The 27274-nt window shown below is 61.4% G+C and overlaps 2 protein-coding genes across 2 annotated transcripts in view; one reads left to right on the top strand and one right to left on the bottom strand.

Annotated features, from left to right (window-relative positions):
• The window catches only part of GPC1 (glypican 1), a 32187-nt gene extending 14784 nt beyond the window's left edge, over positions 1-17403 (bottom strand). The window contains exon 1 of the mRNA XM_055291196.2: positions 16869-17403. Within this exon, the coding sequence (XP_055147171.1) occupies positions 16869-17034 (166 nt within the window). The 5' untranslated portion in view covers positions 17035-17403. The remainder of the gene's footprint in view (positions 1-16868) is intronic.
• On the top strand, positions 17033-26090 carry LOC134737428 (collagen alpha-1(I) chain-like). The gene is made up of 3 exons (XM_063645422.1): positions 17033-18248; positions 21940-22095; positions 25096-26090. The coding sequence occupies exons 1-2, from the start codon at positions 17033-17035 to the stop codon at positions 21957-21959; spliced, it is 1236 nt and encodes a 411-aa protein (XP_063501492.1). The 3' UTR covers positions 21960-22095; positions 25096-26090.
• The last annotated feature ends 1184 nt before the right edge of the window (positions 26091-27274 follow it).

The following is a 27274-nucleotide window of genomic DNA, read 5'->3' as shown; positions in this document are numbered from 1 at the left end:
GCTGCGGCGGCCAAGGAGGGCAGGAGAGGATGGGACGGAGGCGGTGGGGACGAGAAGCGGGTGGAGATGAGGGTGGCGCGCCTGGGAATGCGGGTGCGGTGGCGCCGCGGGAGAGGTCCTCGGGCCTGGCTTCCAGCGCGGCGGCGGATGCGGGACCCCTTTTGCGGCGGCGGCTCCAGCGGCTCCGGGCGGCGCGCGGGCTCTGGGTGCAGGTGCTCGGGCCGGGGAAAGGCGGCGGAGCGGGGCCGGGCGGAAGGGCTCGCAGGAGGCGAAAGGCCAGCGGGGGACTCGGGCGCGCTGCGGTCCGCCGGGCACGCGGGCGACTCCGGCCGCAGCAGCCCCGGGCAGCGCCACAGCCGCACTGGCGCGCACGGCCGAGGGCGGCGGCTCCGGGGACGAGCGTCCTCCCGCAGCCCCCGCCCCGCCGTGCTCGGCACCGCCCCCGTCTCCCTGGAAACCGCAGGCTGCCGTCCCGGCCCCTCCGGCCAGGTCCCCGCCGCCGCAGCCGCCTCCTGCCCTCCGCCCTGCGCCCGCCTCCCTGCCCGCCGCCAAGGCCGGGCCCCTCCCTCCCGCCTGCGGGTGCTGCTCCTCTTCTTCGCGGGCAGCCCGGGCCTCCTAGGCTCCCCACTGCAGCTAAGCGGGCCCAGGCCTTGGTGCAGGGGCTCCTGGGTCTCAGCAGGGCTGGTGCTCAGGGGAGCCGGGGCCCCTCCCCGGAGGGTAACGGGGGCGGGGTGTCGGGTTTCTCTCCGTGATGAAGGTGGCAGCTGACCACGGCTGTCCTCACGCAAAGCTGCCATGGTTATTCCACATCCTCTACCTGCCCTCTCCAGCCCCCAGTCCAATGGCACCCGGGCCTTGACTCCAGACCCCCCTGCCCCTATATCCTGACCTGCTTTCCCTCTGACATACCAAACCCAACAGGCCACATCTTTCCACCAAGTCTCCCACCCAGGTGCCCCCAGCCTGGGAGGTCTATGCTGTGCGCCTCTGGCCCCTCCTTGGACACCAGAGGGACAGCCTCCCGCCAACACCCTCCCCTCCCTGCAGCCCAGGGAGGTTCCCACTGTGGCTCCCTGCGTGGCTCCCACTGTCCCGGCCCAGCTCCCCACTTTCCCCAGGCCTGCTAACCCAGCCAGACAAAACCACCCACTCACACCAGTTCCCCTCTGGCAGCACTCAGGCCTCTCGGCCAGTCTGCAATGGGCACACCGAGAGCTGCTGGACAGACCACCAAGGCAGGCCACAACACCGGAGACCCCCAAAGACGGGGGCTTCACCAGGCAACTCACAAGACTGCTCTCTAAGCTGCCCAGATCCTGCTTGGGGAAGCCCTGGGCAGGCCATCCTGCCGGCAGACACCAGGTCTGGGCGGTACCTGTCCTGGCATGGCAGGACGGCAGGGGTCCATCAGATGGGAGCCTAGTCACAGCTCGGGCCAAGAAGCCGCATGCCTTCTGCAGGCCACCCCCCATGCCAGCCTGCTCCACTGTCTGAGGCTCATGCTGTGGCCTCAGACACTGGGGATGAAAGGGGATTCAGAGTTTGTGTCACAAACCTGCCACACCCAGGACCTGGTGTCTTGGCTGTAAGGCAGAAAGCCCACTCTTGGAACCCAGGATGAGGTGCTCCCCAGAGGCCGTGCCCCCAAGCCTGGCTCAGCCTTTCTCCTCCTTGGCTGGGTGGAGCTGAAGAGGGCACTCACATCTCTATGCCCACCCCTGCCAGCAGGTGGAAATCAGGCAGGCTGTGGGAGGGTAGGGTTGTCCTCCTGGGGCTCTGCCCAGCTCTCCCATCTAGCTTCCCATACGTTCACTGCAGGGGCCACAAGCACCCAAGGAGGCCTCAAGGATGGACTGGCCTTCCCTGTCTGCTGCATCCACAGGGGGCACGCTAGAAACGCAGAAGGGGACGCAGCAGCCACATTCCAATCCACAAAGATGCCGCGCAGGCCCATCCATCTGCCCCGTGAATACCAACCAGGCAGAGACACACATACAGTTGAGGCTGGGCCGGATCCCAGAGCAAACCCTTGGGTGCCTCTGGAGGGAGCCTGCCAGGAGGGATGGCTCGTAAACACTGGGGAAGGAACAGAAGAGGGGGAGGGAGCAAAGGAACTCGGCTGCCCACCCCCAACCCAACCACTTGCCGAGAAGCCATCTCTGTGGTCATGGTGGCCCCAGGCCTGGCTCTCCCTGCGCCCACCCCCACCACCCAGTCACTCCACCCAGTCACCCCACCCAGCTGTGACCTGCCGCTTCCCTCCATCTCATATGCTTTCCCCTCACCTCCCCCAGAAAGCCTCCCCAGCCTCAGGCCTCCAGTCCCAACAAGCCATGCTCTTCCAGAGGGAACCTCTGCCAGGGGAGCCTCCACTTCCTTGCTCCTGCCTCCCTATCTGGCACCCAGGCTGGCCCTGGTACCCTGGTACTGAATAAAGGCACACGTCTAAATGATGTTGGGGGGAATCTGCCCAGTGTTGGCACTGGAGGGAACAAGACCCACTGCCAGCATGGCCCATGAGCCACGCCCCCCCAAGCCAGCACCTCCTCCCCAGAGGAAGCACGGGGCTCGAGGGGGCGCGCCCCTGAGTGGGAGGTCACACCTGGTGAGGGCTCCCTTGTTCCCAGAGGCCTAGCTGTCTCCCTGCTGAGATGCAGAGCTCACTATGGGCCTCACAGGGGTTTAAGCCGAGTCATTTCATCTTCACAGCAGCTGTAGGTCCCGCCGACAGAGCTGACACATAGGGAGTTAAGTGACCGGCGCAAGGTCACAGGCTAGGAGTAGCAGCACGGGGCCCAGCACGAGGAAGGGCCTTAGTATCCCCCACCTCCCCCACCTTGCAGCCTGCCCTGACTCCAATCCCAGGGGAATTCCTGAGCTGCAGGCAAAGGCTGAAGCAGGAGCCGACAAGTCCTGCTGAGCCCAGAGAGGTCTGGGCGGTCCCAGGAGGGCGTCTCCCTAGGGCTTTGATGAGTTGGCGGCCGCCCAGGCACCTCTGCCTGCCTGCCCAGCATGGCAGGTGTGTGGGCTGGAGCTTCTGCCCAGCCCTGCCCTACAGCCACAATTAGGGGACAAGTGCAGATAAAGCATGGAGGCCAGTTACATCTGAATTTCAGATCAACAATGAATTGTTATTTTAGTACAGTATAAAAGTATTTAGCCCCAAAGAACTGGAAGCAGGAAATGGAACAGGTCCTTGTACACCCATGCTCACAGCATCATTCACCAGAGCCAGAAGGCAGAAACGATGTCTCCCCACAGTTGAATAGATTGTTTCCACAAACTGTCTGTAGGTGCATACAATGGAATAGGATTAATCCGTGAAAAGGAAGAAATTCTGACACATGCTCCGGGCGTGGAGGAACCTTGAGGACGAAGCTAAGTGAAAGAAGCCAGACACAAAAGGACAGAGATGGCAAGATCCCACTCATGTGAGGTCCCTAGAGGAGTCGGATTCATAGAGACTGAAAGGATGGCGGGCACCAGGGGCAGTGGGGAGGGGAAATGGGGAGTTACTGTTTAATGGGGACAGTTTCAGTTTTACAAGATGAAAAGGGTTGTGGAGCTGGATGGGGGTGACGGCCGCACAATAGCGTGAATGGACTGAACGCCACTGAACTGAACTCTTAAAAACGGTTAAATTGGCAAATTTTGTTATGCATATTTTGCCACAAAAAGCAAACAACTCTTCTCCCCAAAAATATCTGGAGTGTACTTACACTAAATATGTAGGGCATATTTACTCTCAACATTTATTTCCTTATTTGAAATTAAAATATTTGGGACACACTACACTACAAAATGATTCAGGGTCTACCTGAAATTCCCATATACCTGGTGTCCTGTCTTTGCATCTGCTAAATCTGCAGCCCTTTGCAGCGTGGGGGGTTGGGGGTGGGGCGCCTGATGGAATCACACAGGTCTCCCCACCCGCAGCAGCCCACCACCTTTGGGCACCCATGCTTGTGCACCCATGTATCCCTGGCTCCCCCACTCAGGTCTCAGACCCAGTCCAGGCTGTCAGCAGGAGGTTTAAGGCCACTTTCAACTCTGAACTGCCCCCAGCCTCCTTGGAGAGCAATGCGTCTCTCCCAAAATCAGCAGTGTCTCAATTAACAGGCAGACAGGACCACCCTCAGTTTACAGATGGGAAGACTGAGGCTCACGGAGGTTAGGTGGCTTCCCCCCGGGTCTCAGACCTTGCCTAATGCGGATCTCCTTCCACTGGCCTGAGTGTCCCCCTGTCCTCACTGAAGGGGAGGAAATGAGAAGCCCAGGCTCGGCACCTGGGCACCCCAAGCCCAGGTATGGAGATTAGGCCACTCTTGCAAAATTAGGGTCAGGCCTGGCCACCCTCGCTGGCCTGACTGTCCCGTCGCTGGCCAGGCGCTACTGAAACCTAGCTGGGCCTCAGGCAGCTGGGCCAGCATCTGCAAGGCCATGTCCGGGGAGGGATACCTGCCAGCCACGCTGCTGGTCACACAGCCCACCACCAAGAACACCCAGGGCTCCCAGGCCAGGGAGACTCTGAGCAGGTGGCCCTGTCATGTACCTTCCTGACCGCCTTCCCAGAGGTGAGCCCCCACCTCCTGTGGGCCCTGCGGGTCCTGGAGCAGGTGGGAATGTGGGCCCCCTGCCTCTGTGACTCCCACCCATTTCCCGGAGCCACCTGCCGGAGGCTCAGAGTTCCACCCCCAGGCACCTGGAGTCCTGACTCCGCCCTGTCTACACCCAGACTGCCTGGCAGGGACTGTCTACACCCGGACTGCCTGGCAGGTGGAGGGATGCCAGGATCCCATGAGATGGCCCTGGGCAGAGGTGGGGGACACTACCTGGGGCGGGCACATGAGATCCAGGAGGCAGACAGCCTGGGGGAAGGAACCAGCCCCATCCCGTAGGGGAAGGGAGAGGCCCCTATGAGGGCAGCTGTCCAGACCCAGGGCCGGCATCTCCTGCCCTTCCTGCCTCTCCACAGGGCCTGCGGTGCCTCCTGGAGTCTCCACCCTCGACTCTTCCTGAAAACCAGCTGCCACCCTCAAGGCGGGCCCGAGAAGGCCTCCGGCCGTCCCACTGTCACTGCGCCCTGGGGACACTGTGCGTTCCACCCAGAATGGCCTGTCAGCATCTCTTCTTGCCATTTCCAACTTCTCACACCCAGAGCCAGCGAATGGGAGCCGACACTGGGTGCTGTGAGTGCCCAGGGTGACCCCCAGGAAGCAGCTGCGCCGGTGACGGTGACGGGGCCTCCTGTCCAGGTGGATCTGGCCCCTGGCTCCTCAGCCTGGCCTTCCTCCCTCCCCACAGAGTGCCCTCTTCCACAGCCCGCCTTCTGGAAGATGCGACTTAGAGAAAGAGTAGGCCCCCCTGACATGACACACGCTGGGCAGAGGGCGGGCCAGCCTTCTGCCAGGGCACACAGCGACTGTGAGGCAGGGCCAGGGGCACACAGCTGGTGTGGAGCCGGCCCTTGACCCCCTTTGACCCCCAGCAGTTTGGCTTTGGCTTCTCTCAGGACCCGCCCCTTTGCTAAGACGACGGCCACCGGGAACAGCCATGATCTTCAAGAGAGCCAGCCATCGGCCAAGGGTGTGGCTGTCCCCAGAGGCCCGGCAGGCCGCCTCCCTGGGAACCCCGAGGTCCATGCAGACAGGGGCGCAGGCAGTGTGTGCACACCCACGCGCCCTCCCCCTCCACCCGCCGGCTTTGCACCGGCCTCAGAGCAGCCCTGCCACACCCTCCTCACGGCGCTGAGCCTTCCTGACCTTCCGAAATGACCGCCGATGTCGCCCCGACCACACAGAGGTCCCCGAGGGAGTACAGGGACTTTCCTGTGTCCCGGTGCCCAGAACAGCCTCTGTGTCAGGGCACAGCTCGAGGGATCTCTGCTTGAGGGAGGAATGAACATGGGGGTCATCTACGACACCTCACTTTCGACTCAAACAGACCTCTGGTCACGCCCCTCCTGGCTCTGGGGTCCAGCCTTAATGCCCTCAGACCCTGCCCACCAAGCCCCCAACCCCATCCGTCTCCGTTTGACCCACTCATTGCCTTTGCCATTCAGAAACACAGTGAAGCCCACCCCTTCTGGGCATCCCTGGGTGCCAGATGCCAGGGGTTCAGCCATGCCAGGCTGGGCTCCCAACACGGCTGTGGGTGGACGCCCCTTATTCCCCCATGAACGAGATGCTTGGGCTCGGGGAGCCAGTCCACCCCCGATTCTGACGCCAGCCACGCGGCTCCACTGCTCCCCTCAGGCAGGTCTCTCCACGCTGCCCAGGGGCTGCCCACCCTGGCCTCCTCTCCCTCCTCTGCAGGCCGAATGATGTGGGCTGGGAGAACCCAGCCCTTCCTGTCTGCTCCCGAAGTCTCCTCTCTGGTCCTCTCAATGAGCTGGTCCCCAGTGCTCCAGGGCCCGGATGTTCCAGGCTCCTTGGGTTGGGGAAGAGCCCCGGGTGACCAGCCCCAGCTGAGGGTCCTGTAAGGCAGCATGGGAGGCCGAGGACAGGGCAAGAGATGGCCAGGGCAAGAGAGGGGCCAAACTGCATTTGGGAGCCCTGGGCCAGTCCCCAGCCAGGGAGGGGTCTTTAGGGTTCGGCCCTCAGGGTTCACATGACTCAAATGGGTGAGTGGTTGCAAACCTCACATGCAGACACCTAGATTCCTGCATGTCACACCCCTTTACTTGTAACTCACACAAGCTACACACTCATGGTGGCCAAGCACAGGCACAGCTTGTGTGGACCCTCTCATACGTGCCCTGTCTCTGCGCTAACTGGGTCCAGAGAGCAAGTGCTCTGTCTGCGGCTGCGTTTCAGCACCCAGAACAGCACCCAGCACCCAGCACCCAGTACCCAGTACCCCGTAGGAGCTCACGGAGCCTCCACCAATGATGCAGAGGACCTGGGATGCGTCCCCCTCCCTTGCAGGGCAGGCAGATGGCGCTGCTCCTTACTCCGCCCAAGGTGCCTGGGGACTCCCCACCACGTCCCCCCGTTTCAGACCCTTGGCCACAGCAGGCCCTCCTGGGCGCAGACACACTGGGCCCCAAGCCTCTCCTTCTCTGCTACGGGGGCAACTCGCTGCTCGGGTCAGCAGGACTTCCTCTGTGCCGCGGGCCCCTCGCCCATTGGTGAAGCCGCAGACGCTTTCTCAGGACGATGCTTGTTTCTGAAGCATACGACTACATGGAGGACCACGGAGGAAGCACTCATCACACAGCAGTTACCAGAACATGATACAACGAACTGTGAGGTGGCAACGCACGTGCTTCCCCGGGAAGCAGTTTTACAGGAGCCGCAACGGGCCTAATACTGACTAGAATTCAAAGTCACAGTGAGAGGACGCGGTTTTCCAAGCTGTCTGCTTCGAATGTGGAGGGGCATCAACAGCGGCGATGTCTGCTGGTGACCAAGCCCCGGATCCCAGAACACCATCGTTCCAAGTAAGAAAAAATGCTAAATTCTGCTTAGAGGTTAGCAACGATAGAGATGTAATCTCTTTCTCAGCCAAGTCCATGAACCCCCTGAATTACATCCAGAACCTCATCTGTGCACCCACAGAAGGATGGGTGCATCTAGAACAACCCTCCTGCATGCTTGTGTTTGGCCACCAGTCTGCCCATCCTCCCATCCCAGCACCTGGCGCTGAGTGGTGCCCCCTCCCCTGAGCTCCCTCTTCCCCTGGCGTGGTCCTGCCTACAGCTTCAGTTCAAGTATTTCTCTTGGGGGTGCTACTGGCATTTGTGGAAGGGCACCTCCATCTCGCATGATTACTGGGCTCCCTGGCCCCACCCACTAAACACCAGAGCACCCCCACTCCTCAGTCACTGGGATGTCACAAGTGCCCAGGGCAACTGCTCCCAGTTGGGAGCCACCACATCCCAGGGGACCTTCCCAGGTATCTGTCTGACCTGCAGCCACCCCTCACCCCAAATTGCCCCCAGGCTGGGACTATGCACACAGAACAGGGAGGCACCTGTTCTAACACCTAACATCCTGGGTGTGAGGCCACAGAAGGGAGACTGAAGACGCCAAGGAGTATCCTGTGTGCAGCCCCCCCAGGCTCGGGGAGGAGGCATCGCGTTCAGGAACAGTGGAGCTGGATTATGCAGGAGACTTGTCCTTTTAAAATACCTCCTTGGGTCCAGTGTGTCCCAAGCTCCATGACAACTGGAGACGCATCTAAACGCCTGAGCCAACCCTGGTGGCAGGTGGCATCAGCTTTGTCCCCAGGGCCTGGTAGATGGTCACAGGTGGGTGGGATGCTCTCCCTGCAGTCTCCAGAGCCAAGGACGGGCCTCCTGGCCCCAGTTCTTGAGGAGACACTTAGACGTCACACATGGGTTACCACAGGGATGGGATCAGACAGCCACAGGGAGCCCCAGTCACCAAGGATGCACCAGACACAGGGGTGGCCTGCGGGTCCACAGTGGGCACTGAGGCTGTACCAGATGCAGGGACAGGCTGAGACCATCACCCATAGGCCACAGCTCTGTGACGTACTGGACAGCTGTCCTCGGTGTTTGGGGAGATCGTCTGAAGGTGCGCACAGGCCACAGACTTCCCTACAGGTCCCACTGCTGATGGTGCACCCAGGAAACACCCCTGCCAGGGAGGCTAGGGATCTGTCACTGCTGCATGGGCCTGTCCAAGGCTTGGCTATTCCCAGGAGGGAGACGCGCTGTTCTGGGCCTCAGAGCGTTGGGGTCACTGCAGCCAGATCCATCACCCCAGGATGGACCAGCGGGCGAGGACGGGGCTCAGGATGGGCAGTGCTGCAGGGTCCTGGGCGGCTGGATTTGGGAGTCCCCGGAAGCCCCAGCCAAGTTTCTCAGTAGAACCTGAACTTCTGTGGGGCGGGAGCAGAAGCCTAGCAACGTTGTACTTCCTGGCCCGCCCATCTCACCCTTGTCCCTCAGGAGGAGCCAGGACAGCAGGCGGGCATGTAGTACCCACTGCGGGGTTGGCTCTGACCTCAGGAGACCCGCCGGGCGTGGCGGCTGGGCTGGGCTGAGGCTGGCCGGGCCCTCCTGCGGTGTGTGTCCTCACACGGCCCCGACATGGGGCTGCAAAGAAGCCGAGCTGTGTTCGCAGCCTCCCCTCCCATGCGCTCTCGGTGCCCCTCAGGCCTCTGGGTGCCTGCACCTGCGGGGTGGTCTGTGGCCTTGGCCCAGCTCCCCATCCTCTGACCCAACCTCACCCCCGCTAGCCAGGCCCAGAGCAGGAGTGAGTCACTCGGCAAATGTGGGGCTTGGCCCGGGGCGGTGAGGCCTCTCAGCTCTGAGCCCTGGGGACCCCTCTCCGGGACTCAGCTTTCCCATCTGCAAACTAAGTGGTGCTCAGCCCACCCGGTGGACAGCCCCTGGCATGCCAACTCTGGGAACTCCTGGGGCGCCTCAAAAGTGGGAGAGGACCAGGGGAGGGAGGGCCTGGGGAAGGAGGGACCCCAGCGTCCTCCTCACTGCCCTGCTCCAGCCCCAGTCCCCTCCTCTCCCTGTCCACCAGCTGTGCCCCATGGAAGACCCCAAGAGCCCACTGGGAGGCCTGGCTCACAGCTGCCGCTGGCCCTGCCCCATGCTGGGCTCCGGGTTTCTGCTTCCGAGTCCCCTGGCCTCAGGGATGATTTCCAGTGGCTCTGTGGCTGGCCCTCCTCCCCACCAGAGCCCTGGGAGGTCTCCTCCTGAAGGAGCAGGATGGGTGGAGCCCCTGGGGGCTGCCCTGTCACCCTGCCAAGCCTCCAGGACCCAAGGGGCCCTTAGCACAAGAGAGCATCGGGCCTCCTCAGCCAGCCACCGCCTCAGGAGACAGCGGTGGTGCAGCCTCCTGGCCCCCAGGCCCCCCTCATCTCTACGTCTCCAAACCCTCGTTGGCGCCCTCGCCCTGCAGTCCCACTGCCTCCCCGCCCAAAGTCCACCTGAAGGGTTCCGCCCCCTGACAAGTGGGACCCTGGGGCCTGTCCAAGGCACACTCACACCACTGAACCACGTCTCTCCCAGCCTGGGCTCCCCCAACCCAACCTGGAGAAGGTTTTCAGGCCAGCCTAGCCACTGTCCCCCACCCCGGTTCTGTGACGGCACAGGCGGCGGCATCCTCAGCCACTGCTGTAGCACTAGACCTGGAACATCACCTGAGTGGCCCGGCCCTGCCACCAGGACCTGAGGGAGAAGCGGAGGCCCATAGCAGGAGGGGCTGGCCAAGGACCCAGTAGCCGTGGCCTGACACTGAGGCCTCCCAGGCTTGTGGGGACCAGGCTGTGCCCTGAGAGTGCCTCAGGTGGGCGGGGGTGAGCTGCAGGCTGGGGCGTGGTCACTCCCTCACACTGTCACCAGGGTTTCAGGTGCATCTGTGCTGAGCTCTAAGCCCGTTACAGGGACACAGCCCGGTGCTCAGGAGGCCACAGTCACAAAACACCCAGAGCCTCGAGGTCTTTGCCGCCTGATGGGAAGATGTAGGGGTGCCGGGCTGGGCTAGCCCCCCACTACAGACTAAACTGTCCCCCCAAAACCCACACGACCCAGGCCTAACCCCGATTCCTCAGGATGTGACTTTGGGTGTGGAGTCTGTGGAGTCTGTGTGACACCTCTCGTTTAAGAAGAGATGGTACTGGTGGGCCCTGACCCAATTAGAGTCGGGTCCTTGTGAAGAGGGGGAATTCGGAGACAGAAGCGGACACGGGGAGAGCGGCCTTGAAGACCAAGGTGGGATTTACCACCCAGGCAACACCCGGAAGCCGGCAGCGGCCAGACTTCCTCACGCCTCAGAAGGGGCCAGCCTGGTGGAGGGACACCTTAATCTCAGGCTTCCAGCCTCTAGAACCACGGACGACACACGTCTGCAGCTGCAGCTGCTCAGCCTGTGGCACTGTTCTGGCATCCCTGGAAACACTTGGCTCCTAACCCGGGCACCCAGCCCCACCTGTTACCAGGAGTGACTCGGGGCCTTCGCCATCCTGTGTGGAGCTCAGGCCTGCCCAGGCGGGGGCCCCCGGCAACAGGGAGTGTACATGTTGGCGGATGCCCGGGAAGTCAAGCTGTGGGGAAAGGCCGGAGGAGGCGTGTGCTGTGGGTGGGCACGGGGAGGACGCCGTGGAGGGAGGGGACAGGTGTGCCAGAAAGGTGGGTCGGCAGGAGCTGGTGGGAGACGGAGCTGGGGCCATAGGCAGAGGAGGGGGTGGTGTGAGGCTAGCCTGGCCCTCTCAGGGGCTCCTAAACCCACCCGGATTCCAGACTGCTACCGAGCCTGGGGCAGTGGGGTGTGCCCCTCACACCTGTACTTCCCCGCCACCCACAGCGGGCCAAGGGCAGCCAAGGAGGCTGCAGCTCTGGGCCCTGCTCCCCAGCATAGCCCTCACCCCACACCTGGCTGCTGTGTGCTCCCGCCTGGGTGTGGGGCCTGGAGGTGCAGGAGAACCTCCTGCTTCCCTGACCCATGCCTCAACACCCTACACCGCACCCCCACCCCGTCAGGAGACTTCAAGCGGCTCAGGGCACCTGCCCAGGCCTGTTCCCAGACAACGAAAAGCCGCCACAGGCACGGCAGCGAGCAGCCCCCACGTAAGGTGGGCAAGATCCCGGGCCCCACAGGGCTGTGCTGGCGACTGGCAAGATCCAGGCTGGCTCAGGGCTCTGGGCACGTCAACACTGGACAGGGCCAGGGCTGGACAGAGGCCCCGCATATAGGAGTGCCCACCCCCAGCCTCCACCAGGGGTCCAGTCTTGATCTGAAATAACTGAGCCAGGCCCTGTGAGGACAGTCTGGCTTAAGAAAAGGTGTCCAGCCTCTCACCGGCCCGGGCACGGCAGATGTGGGGCCCCAGGCCAGACCTGACCCGTGTGGCTTCGGGTGAGCCCCTCCCCTGGCTGGTCTCCCGTCTAGTGCCAGCCCATGGCTGACACCTGTGCCATGCACGTGGATGCCGTAGAACAGACATGGGCATGCTCAGACACCCACTAAGCTCTCCTCTGGGGTCTGATGCCCAGCCCTGCGGTTCGGCTACCACGTAGGTATGCCCCCAGTCCTGCTGTAGGGAGGCGTCCTGGGCACCGGGGAAGGCGTGTTAACCACAGGCTCACCCTGTCCCTAGTGATAGCTGGTGTGAAGGCACAAGCCCCAACAGACTGGCCTGCCTTATCTCCCTGGCTTGGCACCTGTGGGCACCTGAATAGGGTGCCTGTCCACTAATCCTGGGGCACTTGGCCCAGTGTGGGTGGCTGGTCTGCCCTGTTGGGGACATGCAGGGCTTTGCAGCACACGCTGGGAACAGCCCTCCTAGCAGGCTGGAGCGGCAGCCCTCCCCCCACAGGCAGTGGAGCCAGGCTGGAGGGTGAGGCCCAGCTGTGTGGAAGTACGACTCTCTGGGCAGCACGGCCAGGAGGAACTGGGCAAGACTGGAGGCAGGGAGGCCAGGAGGAGTCCCGGTTAAACGTTCTAAATGCGCCTAAGAGATGGAGCGCAGGCCCAGGACAGGAGAGCTGGCTGGGGAAAGCGCCAGCCTTCCAGGAAGTGCAGAGCCTGGGACAGGCAGCCTGGCCTGGCTTTACTGGGCAGTGGTCAATGCTGTAGCCAGATTCGGCCCTAAGAGGAGGGCTTCGCCAGGCCTCGGTTTACTCATTTGTAAAACGGGTCTACAAAGACCCCTTCCGTCTGATGTGTTAACCAGACAGTAATGGGAAACGCTCCACAAGCTGGGTTCACGTGTACTCTAATTAGGGTACCGGATGCCATTAACAGAGAGGGGTGTGTGTGGGCCTTTGCAGAGGGTGTCCGGGGAGAGGGGGGACACAGCCTGAGGCTGCCCACGAGGTGCACGGCCCCAGCACCTTCTCCCTCTTGGCCACCTTCACAGGAGGTCATGATTATTTCCTTTCTCTCCTGTGAAAAGGCCCAGGGAGACTGGGGATGGGATGGGGGGCGGGGGCATCTGTGCCTGAGGAGCGCAGTGGCCTGCCTGGCATGGGAGGCTGGGCGGTCCAGCAGGGACCCAGGCCATTGCATCACGCAGGTGGCCCTGTCGGATCAGGGCTCCCCTGGGCTCCGCTCGGTCCTCACGCTGGGGATGATGAAATCCCAGCTCCTCTCATGGAGGGAAGAGCGGCGGCACGGAAAAGGCTGAGGACCACCTGGGAACCACGCTGAGCTACCTGGACATGACAGGGCACAGGGAACCGTCTGGTCTGGTGAGGGGCTGTGTGCCAGGCAGCCTCCGAGAGGCCCGCTGAACAGGACTGAGAAGCAGATGCTGGTGGGCTCTCCTGGGCCCAGCCAGGAACACCCTTTCACGGATGTGGGAAGGAGAGGTCTAGGCCCTCTGAGGACGGTTCCCCAGAGTCTGTGTGCCAACCACTCAGGCAGTCAAAAGTAGCACAAAGAAGAAAAGATTCCTTCGGAGGGGCCCGACGAGTGAGTGCTTGATACAGGCTCCAGGGCATGCTGGTGCCCGCTCCAGCTGGTAGGTGGGCTGCCACTCCGGGGCACAGGAGCGGCCGGGCAGTTCTGTGACACAGACAGTCCCATGCCCCGCTCTGACTTCCTCCCCCAAAACTAGACCTCAGGGCCCCTCTTCTGCCTCAGGCTGGGAGACCCTGAGAACAGGGGTGTCTGCTCCAAGGAGATCCTCCTCTACCCTCCATGTCCCGCTCCCCACCCAGCACAGCCAGGTATAAAGCCAGGAAGGCCTGGGGGTGTCCTCTGAGAAGCTGTCCTGGGCCAGGAGCCAGCCAGGTTCTGTGGTTACAACAGGGAAACAGAGAGATGTGGTACCAGCTCAGGTGCCAAGGTGGGGCACGGAGACCCCAGCAAAGGAGAAAACAGACACACATCACATCACATCAGACACCAGGAAGCCAGGCAGGTGCTCTGGGAACACCTATGCCCAGGCACAACCTTGCAAGCAAAAGCAGGAGGCCTGCTGGCACGCGGGCGGGCAGTGATTCAGCACGAGGGCTCCTGGCAGCGCAGGGGCACCCGGGGTGCCACTCGGCTCCGCCCTTGCCTTCTGTGCCGTGCCCTGGCATAAAGGGAGGGTGGCCGGGTGCCCTGCTGCAGTGCCACCGTCCAGCTGGTGGCACCCGGGCCTGCTTCCTTGCCCATAAAATGGGATGACCACTGCTGTCACTGCAGCCTGGCCTGGCTGTCGAGAGGACAAAGGAAGTCTCAAAAGGGAGCCCAATATGTCCCGACACTGCCCTCTTTCATGAGCAAAGTCTCCTGTCGCCCACTGCCGTTTCTGGTCCCTGGGGCAGAGGCTGGCAAGGCCCGCCACACACCCAGGGCCACCTGCTCTCCTTCCCACAAGGAAGTATCAGATCTCTACCCCACCTGCTCTGGGCCAGCGAGATGCCCAACCCCAGGGGGTTTGCATCCCCTCTGAGGAGGTCCCCCTGGAGAAGTCTAGATGCAGGAGAGAGGGGACTGAGTATGGTGTCCACTAGGCCACAGAGGGTCCAGGGCTCCTGGGAGGATCTGCCGCCCAGGGGCCACCAGAGGGCGCCCATTCCGCGGAGCCCAGGCCCAGACGACAAAGCAGGAGGGGACACTGGGCTTGGCTGCCCCAGGACTGCTGCGGCCTGAGGGAGTCACCCTGTTTCCCTCAGCCCACGTGGCTCCCACACTGTCTTCTGTACCCTGGGTCCCGAAGGTTACTCCCCACTTCTGCAGCCATAGGGGGTCCAGGGAGAGAGGCTCCCGTTGGAGGGGCACCGACTGGAGAGGCAGTAATCCTGCCCCAGTGCAGTCCTGGCCTTGCAAGTCTGGAGGAGGGTGGCACCCCGAGCCCTGGCAGCAGGCACTGGCCCACGGCTGGCACCATGGCTAGACAGCTGCAGGGCGTTCATACTCCCCACGCGGGGTGGACAGCATCCCCTGCCCCATCAGACACAGAGAAACCAACACAATCTGCCTGTCCTGGGTCCCTAACCCACCGCATTCCCCAACCCAAGAGCAGCAAGACCTGCACTCTCTGGCCCAGCCCCACGTCAACTTCTCCATCTTGTCCTGCCCTCTCTTCTCACCCTTGGGAGATGGCCACACTCTGCCACTCTGTCTCTCTAACTGGCAACAGTGGCCTGTGGATGCAACCAAGGTTAGGTTGGCTCCTAAGGAAGCAACTGCCCAGAGGACATGGAGGTGCTAAAAAAGGGCTGGGGGCTAATGGTTTCCAAAGGAGCAGGATGCAAGACTCTAGGCTGGGAGGGGCAGCCACTCAGCCACTCTGCTACCCTGATGCCTGGGGAGGGATTCACCAGGAAGGCCAGGGATGCCTCTTTGTGTGTGAGTAGAGGGGCAGAGATCAAACCCAACCGTGCCCAGGGCCTCGTGCTGCCTGGCATCCGGGTGTGCCCCCTACCTGGGGCAGACAGAGCCCAGTGGGGTGCGGAAGGCAGCCTGGAAATGACAGGGTTGCCTCTGCAGAGGCACAGGAAGGCCTGTCCCCTGGACTTTGGAGGGGTCCTTGCAAGAACCTCAGGCTGGTGAGGAGGGCATCGGGAGATCCATCAAGGGACTGTCTGCGGGTTCTGTACCTCCTGGCGGGGGGGCGGTCAGGGGGTCCTTTACAAGAACCTCAGGCTGGGGGCATCGGGAGATCCACCAAGGGCAAGGGGCTGTCTGTGGGTTCTGTTCCTCCTGGAGGGGCAGGGGTCCAGAGCCCGACTGCCTCCTCCCACCGCTCCGCCCCAGGCAGCAAGGCATGGTCACAGACCCCCCTCACCCAGATGCACGGATCCTTCCTCAGAATCCCCAGGACCATGGGCATTCCTGCGCTGAGCCCCCATCTGAGTAGCCCTCCACCCGCACTCCCACTCCCCTGGTTTCAGAGGAGCCCCCCAGAGCAGGAACCTAGTCTGTTCTGTTCTTGCCCACTGGGTCCCTGGCATGGGGTACAGACCGAGGTTGGTCCCCACACGTGGAAAGGTGAAGCTTGGGTTCCAAGAGATCCTTAGAACACGGAGCCCACCGCTCCACCCACCCGTACACTTCTGTCCCCAAAGCTCCTTCGGGACCACAGGGAGGGAAGAGGCAGAGCCGCAGGCGGCTCCAGGGCTTAGGGGGCGCCAAGAGGGCCGCTGTTCTTACAAAGAAATGACACGGCCCCTGGGCAGGATCCAACGCGCCGACCACCTGCAGCTGGACTCGCGGCGCGAGGCCGCCCAAGTGCCAGGCGGGGGCCGGCGCGTACAAGTTCTTCGACAGGAATCTCTGCGAGGCGGCGGCGTTCCGCCCGCGGATAAGTGCCCAGCTCCCTCCCCACCCCTCCGCACTACCCCCCGAGAGGGTCCGCTTATAAAACCCACCTAGGCTGCCTTTGCTGGAGACCCTACGAGAATCCCCGGGCAGGACCGGAGACGCCTCCCAGAGAGGTCTGTACAGAGGAGAAGGGGTCCGCGGCCACCGTCAGGGGCGCCCCGAAAGCCCGACCACGCCGAGCCCCACAGCGCCCCGACAGCCGGCCCCGGGGCTGGGACTCCCGGCCTGCAGGCGCACTGGGCCGAGCGGCGGGCAGAAGACGCCCAGCTCCAGCCGTGGCCCGGGAGGAGCGCCCCGAGCCCGCAGCCCGGCGAGATCAGCTCCGCAGGGAAGAGGCCGGTGTGCGGGGGGCGGGGAGAGGTGGAGGAAGACCGAGCGAAGCGGAGGAGACCCTGGCGAGGGAGTGCGGCGCGGGGCTTGGAGGCGAGGGCCGTGGGGTTGCAGAGGAGCCGCAGCGCAGGGGGCCACTCTGGGCCAGGGCGGCTGGGCGCAGGCGGCAGGAACCCGCGCCAGGAGCGAGTAGCCGCGTCGAGAAGACCAGGGGGCGAGTAGCCGCGTCGGGAAGACCAGGGTCCGGAGCCCAAAGCCCGGCCAGGCCGGGGTCCCCGGCGCCGCGCCCTCACTCACCCGAGATCTCCGCCTGGGGCACGTCGCTCAGGCTGAAGCCCTTGGCTCCGTAGATCTGGCGGACCTCGCCGCAGCTCCGGCTCTTGCTGGCCGGGTCCCCGCGGGCGCAGGCGACCAGCGCTGCGGCCGCGCACAGCAGCCACCAGCCTCGGGCCCGGAGCTCCATGGCGGGGCCGGTGGCGCCCCCGGCCACCCGCCCGCGCCTCTCTCGGATCCTGGCCGGGTCCTGCGCAGTTCCCGCCCGCGAAGGGCAGAGCCAAGGTCCCGGCGCGCGCGGCTCGCGGTCCAGAGGCGGCGGCGGCCAAGGAGGCGGAGACAACAAAAGCCGGCGGCGGCGGCGGCGGCGCGGGGCGCGCAGGGTGCGAGGTCCGAACGCTCGCTCGGGCAGCCCAGAGCGCGGCGGGCTAGCGCAGTCCCGGCTCGGCACCTCCCCCGCCGCCGGCCCGGCCCCTCGGCGGCCGCGGGAGAGGAGAGGGGCGGGGCAGGGTGGGAGCGCAGGGGTGGGGGAGGGACTGGGAGCACCGGGCGGGGCGGGGCGGGGCGCGGCGCGGGGGCGCGGGCCGGGGCGCACTGGGCGCTCCTCTGGCTCTCGGGGACCCAGAGGGTCCGCCTGGCCGCGCGACTCTATCGATCCCCGGAGGGAGGCGGTGGAGCCGGGCAGCGCGGGGCCGCGGCCGGGGTCCCTGAGGGCGGCCCCCCACGCCCAGCGCCCAGGGCGGTGGCACCACCTGTGGGGGCGGGGACGGGGGCGGAGGGTGCGCGAGGCAGGGCTTCCCCCGCCGGACGTGACATCACTCCTCCCGCGCCCCAATCAGGGGCTTCCCCGCCCCCAGCCGAAATCGGCATCCCGCTCCCCGCTCCCTCCCGCGCGCTCCGGCTTCCTGCACCCTGGCAGCGCGCCCCGAGAACGCTCTCCCGGCGCCTCCGTACCCTCCGCCCGCCGGCCGCGCCTCGAGCCGCCGCCCCTCTCCCCGCCTGCATCCCGCAGCGGCTCCCTCCCCGCGCCCTTCCAGCCGTCTCGCGCCGGGCTCCGGCTCACCCCGGGGGCTTTTGTGGTGTGGGGGCTGCACACAGGAAACTGGCCAAGAAACTCGACCTCACCTCTCCCAGTCCCAGGGAGCGGCAACAGATGGCTTAATTGTTGGACCTTGACAGCTGTTTTGGGGGGTGACCCTCCACGTTCTTTGGATGCTGGAGAAACCAAAGTGATGGGGCAGGGCCGGTCTACTGGTTTGGGCTGCTGGGTGGAGCCAGGTGACCTCTGGCGAAGGGATAGGGTCGGAACCCGGCGACTAGTTAGGTCACTGGGGGAGGAGAGTGGAGTGACCCGGAGCAGATGCCTCTTTGAAGAAGGCGGGAGGGCTGCCTGCACCTTGTATGGTAGGAGGGCGCGTGGCTTTAAGCTGCACATGGGGAGCTTGCCTGGATGAGGTCTGTAGGGAGGGGGTGAGGACTGCGATGTTGGTGTCTGGATGGCCTCACTCCTTCCTTGGCTCCCAGACCCCCCACCCCGGCCCCCTGTTCTCCACAGGGTAAGGCCTGGCGGTGAAGCCAGATGCCTGAGCTGCAGAACTGGGGGCAGGCATAGAGGTCGGCAGCCTTGGCAGAGAACCTCAAGATGACCCCCATGTACGGCAAGGGTGTCCTGATTTCAGGGCCTGTGGCATCACCTGGAAGCTGCAGCGGGGTCCGTGGTGGGGGTGGTGCCAACATTCCCTACCCCCGTGCTTGGGGCTCTCAGCCGCTGTGTGGGGCTGGAGCAGGAAGGTGGGGTTCCCTCCCCCTGGGCTCTTGGGGTTTCCTGCCCTGCCTCCCAGAGAAGGTTGCTCCTTCACCCAGAGACACTGAGTCATTGCTGGAGAGGGAGGCTTTGGGGACCCAATCCAAGTGTGCATTTCCCTGCCCTCCCCCACATACCCTCTGCTGCGTCACATTTTGTGACTCACCGACCCCCGTTCAGTGCATGCTCCGGGCTTGCTCCTTCTTGCCTGGGCCTGGCATGGCTGCCTGCACACCTTATCCAGCACGGTCAGGAGCCCGGGCCCACGATCCCGCTCTCTCTGTGTGGTCTCAAGCACTGCGGGACCAGGCAGGGCTGCCTGGGCCTAGGAACCTGGACTTGGGGTTAACCGGCCTGAGGCTCGATAGTTATCCCGTCACTGTCTATGCCTCCTCTTAATCTGACCAGATTGGGTTATTCCTCCAGGCAAGTCCTTCCTCCAGCCTAGTTCTGGGCCTCTGGATGGCAGTGTGGACAGCAGGGCTCAGTATGTGATGGTCGCAGCCTTGGCCTGGCCCTGATGACCCCTGGGTGGCTTCATCTCCTAAGGAAGTCCTTCCCACCATCGCAGCTCCTGGAATCATTCGCATTCCACAGACCAGGAGACCTGCAGCCAGGACCTTCCCTGGAGAGGATGCACATGCCGGGTTTGCACCTGGGAGGAGCCGCGGGTCCTGAGCAGCTGCAGCTGCCCCTGGTTCCCTCCTGGCAATGCTGCACACGCCCGCTGTCACCAGGGCAGGAGTCACCAGGCTGCCCCTGCTAGTCGGGTGCAGGCTCCGGACTGGGACTCTGGGAGGGTGGGCGAGGCTGATCAGCCCCCTCTTCCACCGCTGTCCCTGAGGCCGCTCCACACAGGACACATGGGTGGGTTTGAGGACATAGTTGATGCCTCGAATCCCAGCCTTCACAGTGGCCCATGTGGCTCTGACCAAGACCAACCCCTCCTGCTTTGGTGTCTTTGCCTGGCTAGACACAGTGGGGGCACACGTGTGCGACACAAAGAAGGAATGAACGAGCAAGTGAGGAAACACCCGAGAGGAAAAGTTTGTCCTTGAGAGTGGGCGTGTGGCGCAGCCTGGACCTGCTCTTCCACCGGTGCAGAGTGAGGGCAGAGGACGCTTAGCATTGTCTGACGGGCTGAGGCAGGCAGTGCCTGTCTGGCCAGGGCGTGGGGGCCTCCCTTCCATGCCCCCCTCTTCCGTGGAGAACCCCAGGTCCTGGAGGGCGTGTACTGCTGGCTTAGGGCCCACTCCTGCCTCTGCCTAGGGAGGGTGGGGGTCTGCGGGATGCTGAGCCTGGTCTCTGCTCAGAAGACACAGGGAGCGCAGGGAGATCTGCAGCTCCCAGCCGTTCGGACGGCAGGTCTGCTCAGAAGTTATCCTACTTTTGCTCCTTGGAACTCTCGTGAGTGTGCGCGTCCTTGCCCGCTGCCACGGACGGACAGCTTTCCTTTCTGTTTGGTTTCAGAGATTGTCTTTCGGAGACTCCAAAAGTAAGTTTCCAAACAGACTGAGCGATTGTCGTCGCTGCCATCCATGGGTGCCTTCTTGTGAATGTCACTGCCTGTAGCATCCCTACCTACGAGAGAGCCCTGTCCTGCTGGCTGTAGGAGGCAGGAGTGCGAGCGGGTGCCTGCAGACAGCAGGGGTTCAAGGGCATGGACTAGGGCTGGCTGGGATGTGGGGTCTGATCTGTTAGAGCACCCGGGAGGTGTTTTGGTGCCCTGGGGTGTAGTGGAGGACGTAGGGTTCTCACACCTCTGTGGGGGTCTGAGGACCCCTTGGGCAGCAGCCTGAAGGAGGAAGTGGATACCCCAGCATGTGGCTGATGGAGAGAACATGGTCCCCAGGAGTGGCTGGCAGCCCTGGGCAGAGCAGGGTGGGCAGGACAGGCTGCCTGCAGAGCTGGAGATCTTTCTGCAAACGGTAATCAGGGTGCCTGCCAGAAAGAAGCGGGGCTCTGGGCGGCTCTGTAGGGCTTAGCAATGGGGAGGGGATCTGCCCCAGGGCCTGCTGTGGCCCATGGACTCCACCTTCAGCTCACCCTGTGCTTCCTGCCCCGCCTTTTGGTGGTGACACTTGGGGAACATTCATCTGGTCTCTCATTCTGGTGCTGGCTCAGGGAGCCGCTGTCGTCTTATGAAGGAGCTGGGCTCCAGACGACCCTGCAGGATTGTACTCGTGTGGGGTCTGTGAGGTGGGGTGCTGATCCCTGCTCTACCTGGACACCCAGTGGGACCCTGGGAGGTCGTCCAGCCCTGAGCCAGGACCCTAATCTAGAGGAGTTCGGCTTTGAGTCTGAACCCTAGGGCTGCCCTGGCTTCCCCAACTTAGGGGCTGCCACTGGGCAGTGAGGGTGGGTGGACAAGGGCCCCAGCTGAGCAGAGTTTGCAGGACTGAGGAAACCTGGCACCATTATTCTCAAAGGAGGTCGTACCTGCACTTCCCTCCACCTCTCTCCAAGCCCCTGCCATGGGGCAGTCAACTTCAAGGCGAAGCTGTTTGGAGCCTGCTCTGCTCTGCTGGGTCCCTTTGATCAGCAGAAGTCTGGGCTGGCCTCCCTTACTCAGGTCAGAGGAGGGCAAGCCTTTTCAGTGAGGCTGGGTCACCCGTGTGGTAGGTGGGGTCAGAGGAATGCACCTGTGGCCCCTCCAAGAGCTGGCACCTGTCTCTCTAGTCTGAGGACCCTGGTAGCAGGAGATGACCCCAAACACTCCACTCTGGGCTGAGCTGGGCTGGGCCTTCCCTGTGGCTGTTTTCCTGCCACCCCCCACCCGGACTCTTGGCCTGGTCTCCTTGAGGAGAGAGGGAGCAGATGGGGGCACCCCAGCACCGTCTGCTATGTTAGGACAAAGCACCCCACACACCTGGAGCTCAGAGACCCACGTGCACGCCTCGGTGTCCCCAGCACCAGCAGCTCATGGCTTTCCTGCCAGGCCCTGTCTGCTCCGTGTGTGGCCCCTGCCCTTCCCTCCACCTCTCCCTTGCTGGACCATTGCTGGCTTTTGACCTATTCCTCCTGCAGTCCATACTGCCTGGCTGGTCATTCGAAAACCAGCTTCAATCTGAAGCCTGCAAGGACTCTGAAGATCAGAATGCAGCTGCCCTCAGCCACAGTGCAGGAGCCCCTGAGCCTCCCCCTCCTCTCAAGGTGTCCAGGAAGCTGAACGCTGTTCCCCTCCCCATTCAGATTCCAGGTTCACCTCAAACCTTCCCCTAAGCTTAGGGAAGGCCTCAAGCTGCCTTTAGCTCCAGAGGTCTGGAGTTGAAGGGTTTCGTTTCCCCATAGATGAGGCTCCTGAGGTCTGAGGGGGTCGGACTGTGGCCCTGCCCCGCCTCCCGCTGCCCTTCTGCAGGCCTGTCTGAAGAGCTTGCTTGGTCCCCAAAGCAAAGAGCCGTTTCCAGGGTGAGGCCAACTGGACACATCCTCCGAGCTGCTCTGCAGGTAACAGTTTGCCTCCGGACCATGCTGGCCTGGAAGGGTGGCACTGTCCATGCCACGCTGCCAACCTTCCCTGCTCCTGGGGAGGGGGTCCTGGGATGTTCAGCGTCCTTTGAGGGGAGTTGTCCAGTTGGTGACAGGAACATGGCCGGGGCACCCTCTTCAGCCAACCTTTTCTCTGGAAGACCAGAGAAGAAGACAGCAGGCATCTGTCCTCCTGGGCAGGAGCCACCAGCCTGCATGTGGGGAGGTGGCTGTGGCCTCCCTGGCCCTGGCTGGCAAGCCATGGGCTGGGGGGATGGGGGCCTGCACACCTGGCTGGGGAGGACCCAGGCCTGTACTGTGTCAGGGCCCAGAACAGCCAGAGTGCTCACAGTGGCCTGCCCTGTGTGCCGCCGGCCTGCACTGGGTGGGAGGGAATCCAGGGGCTCAGTGGAAGAGCCTTCTCCTAAGGGGGAGGCCTTGCCAGGGCCCACCGAGCAGGGTCTTGCAACCTTGGCAGGTGAGGCTGAGTCACAGGCAAGAGAGGCACCTGCATGGTGGAGCTGAGGGAGGACTGTAGCCTCCCTGGCCTGCTGGTCCTCTCTGGGAATCCTGTTTTCCTGAGGAGGCGAAACTGCTGCATCCGAGTGTCTATTTCTCTGTGTAATAGTAACACCCCTCTAGGTGGCAGGGGACAGGTGCCCTGAGCGTTGGACGGCTGAAGGGCGATGGAGCCCCTGAGGCCTGTGGGAGGGAAGGGGTGGTCTTCTAGGGACAGGGACAGGCTGCCTGGTCCCTGGGGAGGGGGAGGGGGGGAAGGGTTGGTTTTATTTGCCTTGCAGCCATAGGCACAACCAGAGGTGAAGGCAGCTGCAGGGCCCTCCTGGACACAGTGGGAGTGTCCAGGGAGGGAAGGAGGAGCGGGGCTGGGACAAGACACAGCCGAGGACTTGGGAGGAGGAGAGGCTGGAGCCGTAGACATGGCTGAGAACCGGGGAGGAGGAGAGGCCCTGGCCACAGCCCGCAACCATGGCCTGGCCCACGGGTCACACCTACAGCTAAGCTCAGCCACGTCGGGTCAGCTCTGGCTGGCCCACCCTTGCTGGGGAGTGGGCAGGCACTAGTGGTGGCGAGGCCCCTCCCTAAAGGTGGCGTTCACCAGCCCGCCTGGCCTTGGGCCCCCACCTTCAACGAAAGTCTGGCAAAGGCATCCTGAGAAGGTGACAGAGGGAAGCCCTGCCCTTCCAGGGGGCCTCAGGCCAAAGTGCTCCCCAGACCTGGGGCTGCGGCCCAGGGAGGGCGGCCAAGGGAGGTTTAGACACCTGACCTCTGGGCCTCATTTTAGGGAGGTGAGGTGACTCTCAGGCAGGTGCAGGTGGTGTCACATGAGCAGAGTGACAGCCTGCGAGGGCAGGGCTGTCAGCCAAGTGAGGACAGTAGATTTGGGCAGGGCCAGGCACAGCCACAGGACCTCTGCCCCATGGACATCCTGCTCCTTTTCTGGCCCCTGAGCCCCTTCACTCCCTCTGTCATTGCTGGCGCTGACCAGCTGAACCACCCCCTTAGGTCACTCAGTCTTCTTCTGCCTTCATTTTCTCGGAGGAAAAATGGGCACGAAACAAGGATATTCCCCGAATAGCCACATAGTCTTAAAAAACAAAACCAGACTTGGAGGACTCAGTTTCTCAGTTTCAAAACTTACTACAGCACAAAGCTACAGTAATCGAAACAGTTTGATATTGGCATGAAGGCGGACATGTGGACAAATGAAATAGAAGAGTTCAGACACAAACCCACACACCTGTGGTCAATTTTTGGGGACAAGGATGCCAAGGTTATTCAATAAGACAAAGAGTAGTCTCTTCAACAAGTGGTACAGGGACAACTGAAGCTAGACTCTACCTCACACCATACACAACAGTGAACCCAAAATGGACCAAAACCCCCAGTGAGCAAAAACTCTTAGAAGAAAATATTGGGGAAATCTCATGACATTGGATTTGGCAAGAGATTCTTGGATATGAAACAAAAAACACAGGCAATAAAAGAAAAAATAGAAGAATTGGACTTTATGAAAATTTGATAGTACCCTTTGTGTTTCAAAGGGTACCATCAAAACAGTGAAAAGACAAACCACAGAATGGTAGGATGTTTTTGCACATCATGTGTCTCATGAACGTCTAGTTTCCAGAAGATATAAAAAACTCTTCAACACAACAGCAAAAAGTCAGTTCTAAAAATAGCAAAGAATTTGAATAGACACCTTCCCAAAGATGATACACAAATGGTTAATAATCTCATGAAAAGATGCTCAATATCATTAGTCATCAGGGACATGTAAATCAGAGCAACAGGACATCACACACCACACTCAAGAGATAGCTAGCACCAAAAATCGGAAAATAAGTGTCAGCGACGATGTGGGAAAATGACAAACCTTGTATATTGCTGGTGGAAACGTGAAATGGCTTAGCCACTGTAAAAACAGTTTGGTGGTTCCTCAAAAAGTAAAACAGAATTAATATACAGCTAGGTGTATTGTCAAAATAATTGAAAACAAGTATTTGAACAAAAATGTTTGCATGGATGTTCACAGCAGCACCATTCACAGTAGTCAAAATATGGAAACATCCCAAATATCTGTCCAATGGCAGACAAAACTGACCTATCCATGCAAGGGAATCCGGCACTGATTCCTGCCACAGTGTGCAGGGGCCTTGGAGAGATCACGGTAAGTGAAAAAAGCCGGACACCAAAGGTCACAGGCTGTGTGACTCCATTTCTGTGAAATAACCAGCATTTCACATTCCCCTGAACCCACAGCAGCAGACAGCAGGTGCGTGGTTGTGGGGGCTGGAGGCACAGAGGGATGGGGAGAGGCTGCTTAGTGGTTTCCTTGTGGGAAGATGAGATGTTTGGGAACTAGACAGAGGTGAGGCTGCACAGCACTGTGAGCAGATGATGCTGCGGAATTGGACACTTTAAAGTGGTTAATTTTATGTTACATGAATTTTACCTCAGTAGAAACCAAAGCCAAGCAGAGTTGCCGTGAGGAGTGAGGCGTGGAGCTGGTTATCCATGTGGAGCCCGAGAGCAGGCCCGACCCGGAGGGAGCCTCTCCCAGCGTCCGACATCCTCGTCCTTCCCAAGTGGGCACAGTTCAGGCTGCCGGAGGTGCAGAGAAAGAGGCGAGGCACCGTCCCCCAGTGAGGGGCCGTGTCTTAACCTTAGCATCATGAGACTTGAGTGTCCAGGTGGCTGGGAGCTGCATTTCTCAATCCAGCCACCTGGCCACCTCCCACTGCCACCACACATCACACGTGCCTGCCACAGAACCATGGCAGCCCACCCATGAGGACCCACCCACTGCAGAGAGGGAGAGTGCAGTGAGTGCCTGTGTCCACTGTGCCTCTGAAGCAGGTGCTGCGTGTGTCCACCCAGGCTCCTCCTCGCTCCCTTCTACACACTCAAGGTCGCCAGTGACCGCTGCCTGCTGGGTTTCCCTGGGTCTCCCGGCAGGGCAACCTGGAAGTGGCAGAACGCAAATGACTTAGACGTATCCCTTAGCTGGTGGACAGGCACCAGTTCCTGCTGCACAGTTGGAAACCCCAGGCATGTGTGTGCTGTTACAAAACAAACTTTCAACACATTTGGTTAAGGTCTGATATGGTTTGAAAGTTTCTTCTCTCCAAATCTCATGTTGAAATGTGATCCCCAGTGGTGGAGTTGGGGCTGGTGGGAGGTGTTGGGTCACAGGGGTGGGACCCTAGTGAATGGCTTAACATCATCCCCTTGGTGACGAGTGGGCTGTCGCTGAGTTAGTTCGCACGAGAGAGCTGGTTGTTTGAGAGCCTTGGGCCTCCCCCTTCTCTCTCTTGCTTCTGCTCTTGCCATGTGATGCACCTGCTCCCCTTTTACCTTCCACGAGTGAAGCTTCCTGAGCCCTCACCAGAAGCAGATGATGGTGTTGTGCTTCCTGTACAGCCTGAGCTGATTAAACCTCTTTTCTTTATAAACGACCCAGCCTCAGGTGTTTCTTCATAGCAATGGAAGAACCGACTCACGCAAGATCTAATTGGCTATCCCTGGTGACTCATGAATCAGGCAGCATCGCATCTGGAGAGTTAGGAAGGGTGTTCCCATGAGCTGAAGGGAGGAGGTGGGCTTTATAGGCAGAAAAGGCTGAAGAAACAGAAATAGGGGACAGCAAGTGATTGGGCTTTGTGGAGTCACTTTCCTCGTTAGACTAACACGGAGGGACTTCCTGAGTCTGCTGACCCACGTGGACTGATTTGCTGCGGTGAATCTCTTCGTTTTGGGAAAAGGGGCCCTTTTTAAGTTCAGTTCGATGACGTGACATTACGCATGAGTGACTCCATTCTGCTTTGGTCTGGGTGTTGGGTTTGGGGCAGGAGCTTCTCTGAACCAATGGCCACGGTCGTTTTTATTTGACCATTGCTCTATGCTGTCTCCTGAGGTTTCTTGTGGCCGAGCCGGGTCACAGTGAGCTGCACCGATCACCCATCCTGCTACTTCCCTCTTCATCTCTTCCCCACGCCCCTGCTGCTGTTTCCTGGGACCATCCAGTAAATGAACCTTGTCTCAGCATCTGCTTCTTGGGGGAACACAGATGAAGACTGTCTCAGATGTGCACAGTCTCCCTGAGAGGTGGGTCTGTTTGCATCCAGCTTATAGAAAAGCACCTGGCTCAGGGAGGTTAAGTATTAATAATTCACACAAGTTCACAACAGTTTGTGATCGTCCCTGCTGTGTCACCTCCCTGTTTATCACTATGTTCTCCAGTGACATCCTCCCCTCCCATCATCTCATGCCTTGGGAAAGGTGGGCGGACCCTGAAGACAGAGCCCTTACCTGGAAGGGGAGGCTCCAGGTCTCCAGCAGCAAGCCCTGACTCCTTCCCACCCAGCAGGAGCACTGGGCTGACTCTGGACGGATGGAACTGCCACAGTTTGCAGAGGTCTGAGTGAACGGGAGGCATCTTCAATCCTGGTGCATGAATTGGTTTCCAAGATGTTGCCCGTGATATTTCAACTATTATTTTTTAGAGACAAGATCTTGCTCTGTTGCCCAGGCTGGAGTGCAGTGGCATGATCATAGCTCACTGCATCCTTGAACTCCAGTGCTCAAGCAATCTTCCTGCCTCAGCCTCCTGAATAGCTGGAATTACAGGTGCACACCA

The sequence above is a fragment of the Symphalangus syndactylus genome, chromosome 8 (genome assembly GCF_028878055.3).
Source record: "Symphalangus syndactylus isolate Jambi chromosome 8, NHGRI_mSymSyn1-v2.1_pri, whole genome shotgun sequence".
NCBI lineage: Eukaryota > Metazoa > Chordata > Mammalia > Primates > Hylobatidae > Symphalangus > Symphalangus syndactylus.
Note: the sequence above shows the minus strand (reverse complement) of the source record. Positions and strands in the feature narration are given on the sequence as shown.

Coding starts and splice junctions, on each gene's coding strand:
- LOC134737428 (XM_063645422.1), top strand. CDS start 17,033: ATGGCGGGGCCGGTGGCGCCCCCGGCCACCCGCCCGCGCCTCTCTCGG. Junction 18,249..21,939: donor GGCTGCCTGCACCTTGTATG/GTAGGAGGGCGC, acceptor GTTTCCCCATAG/ATGAGGCTCCTGAGGTCTGA.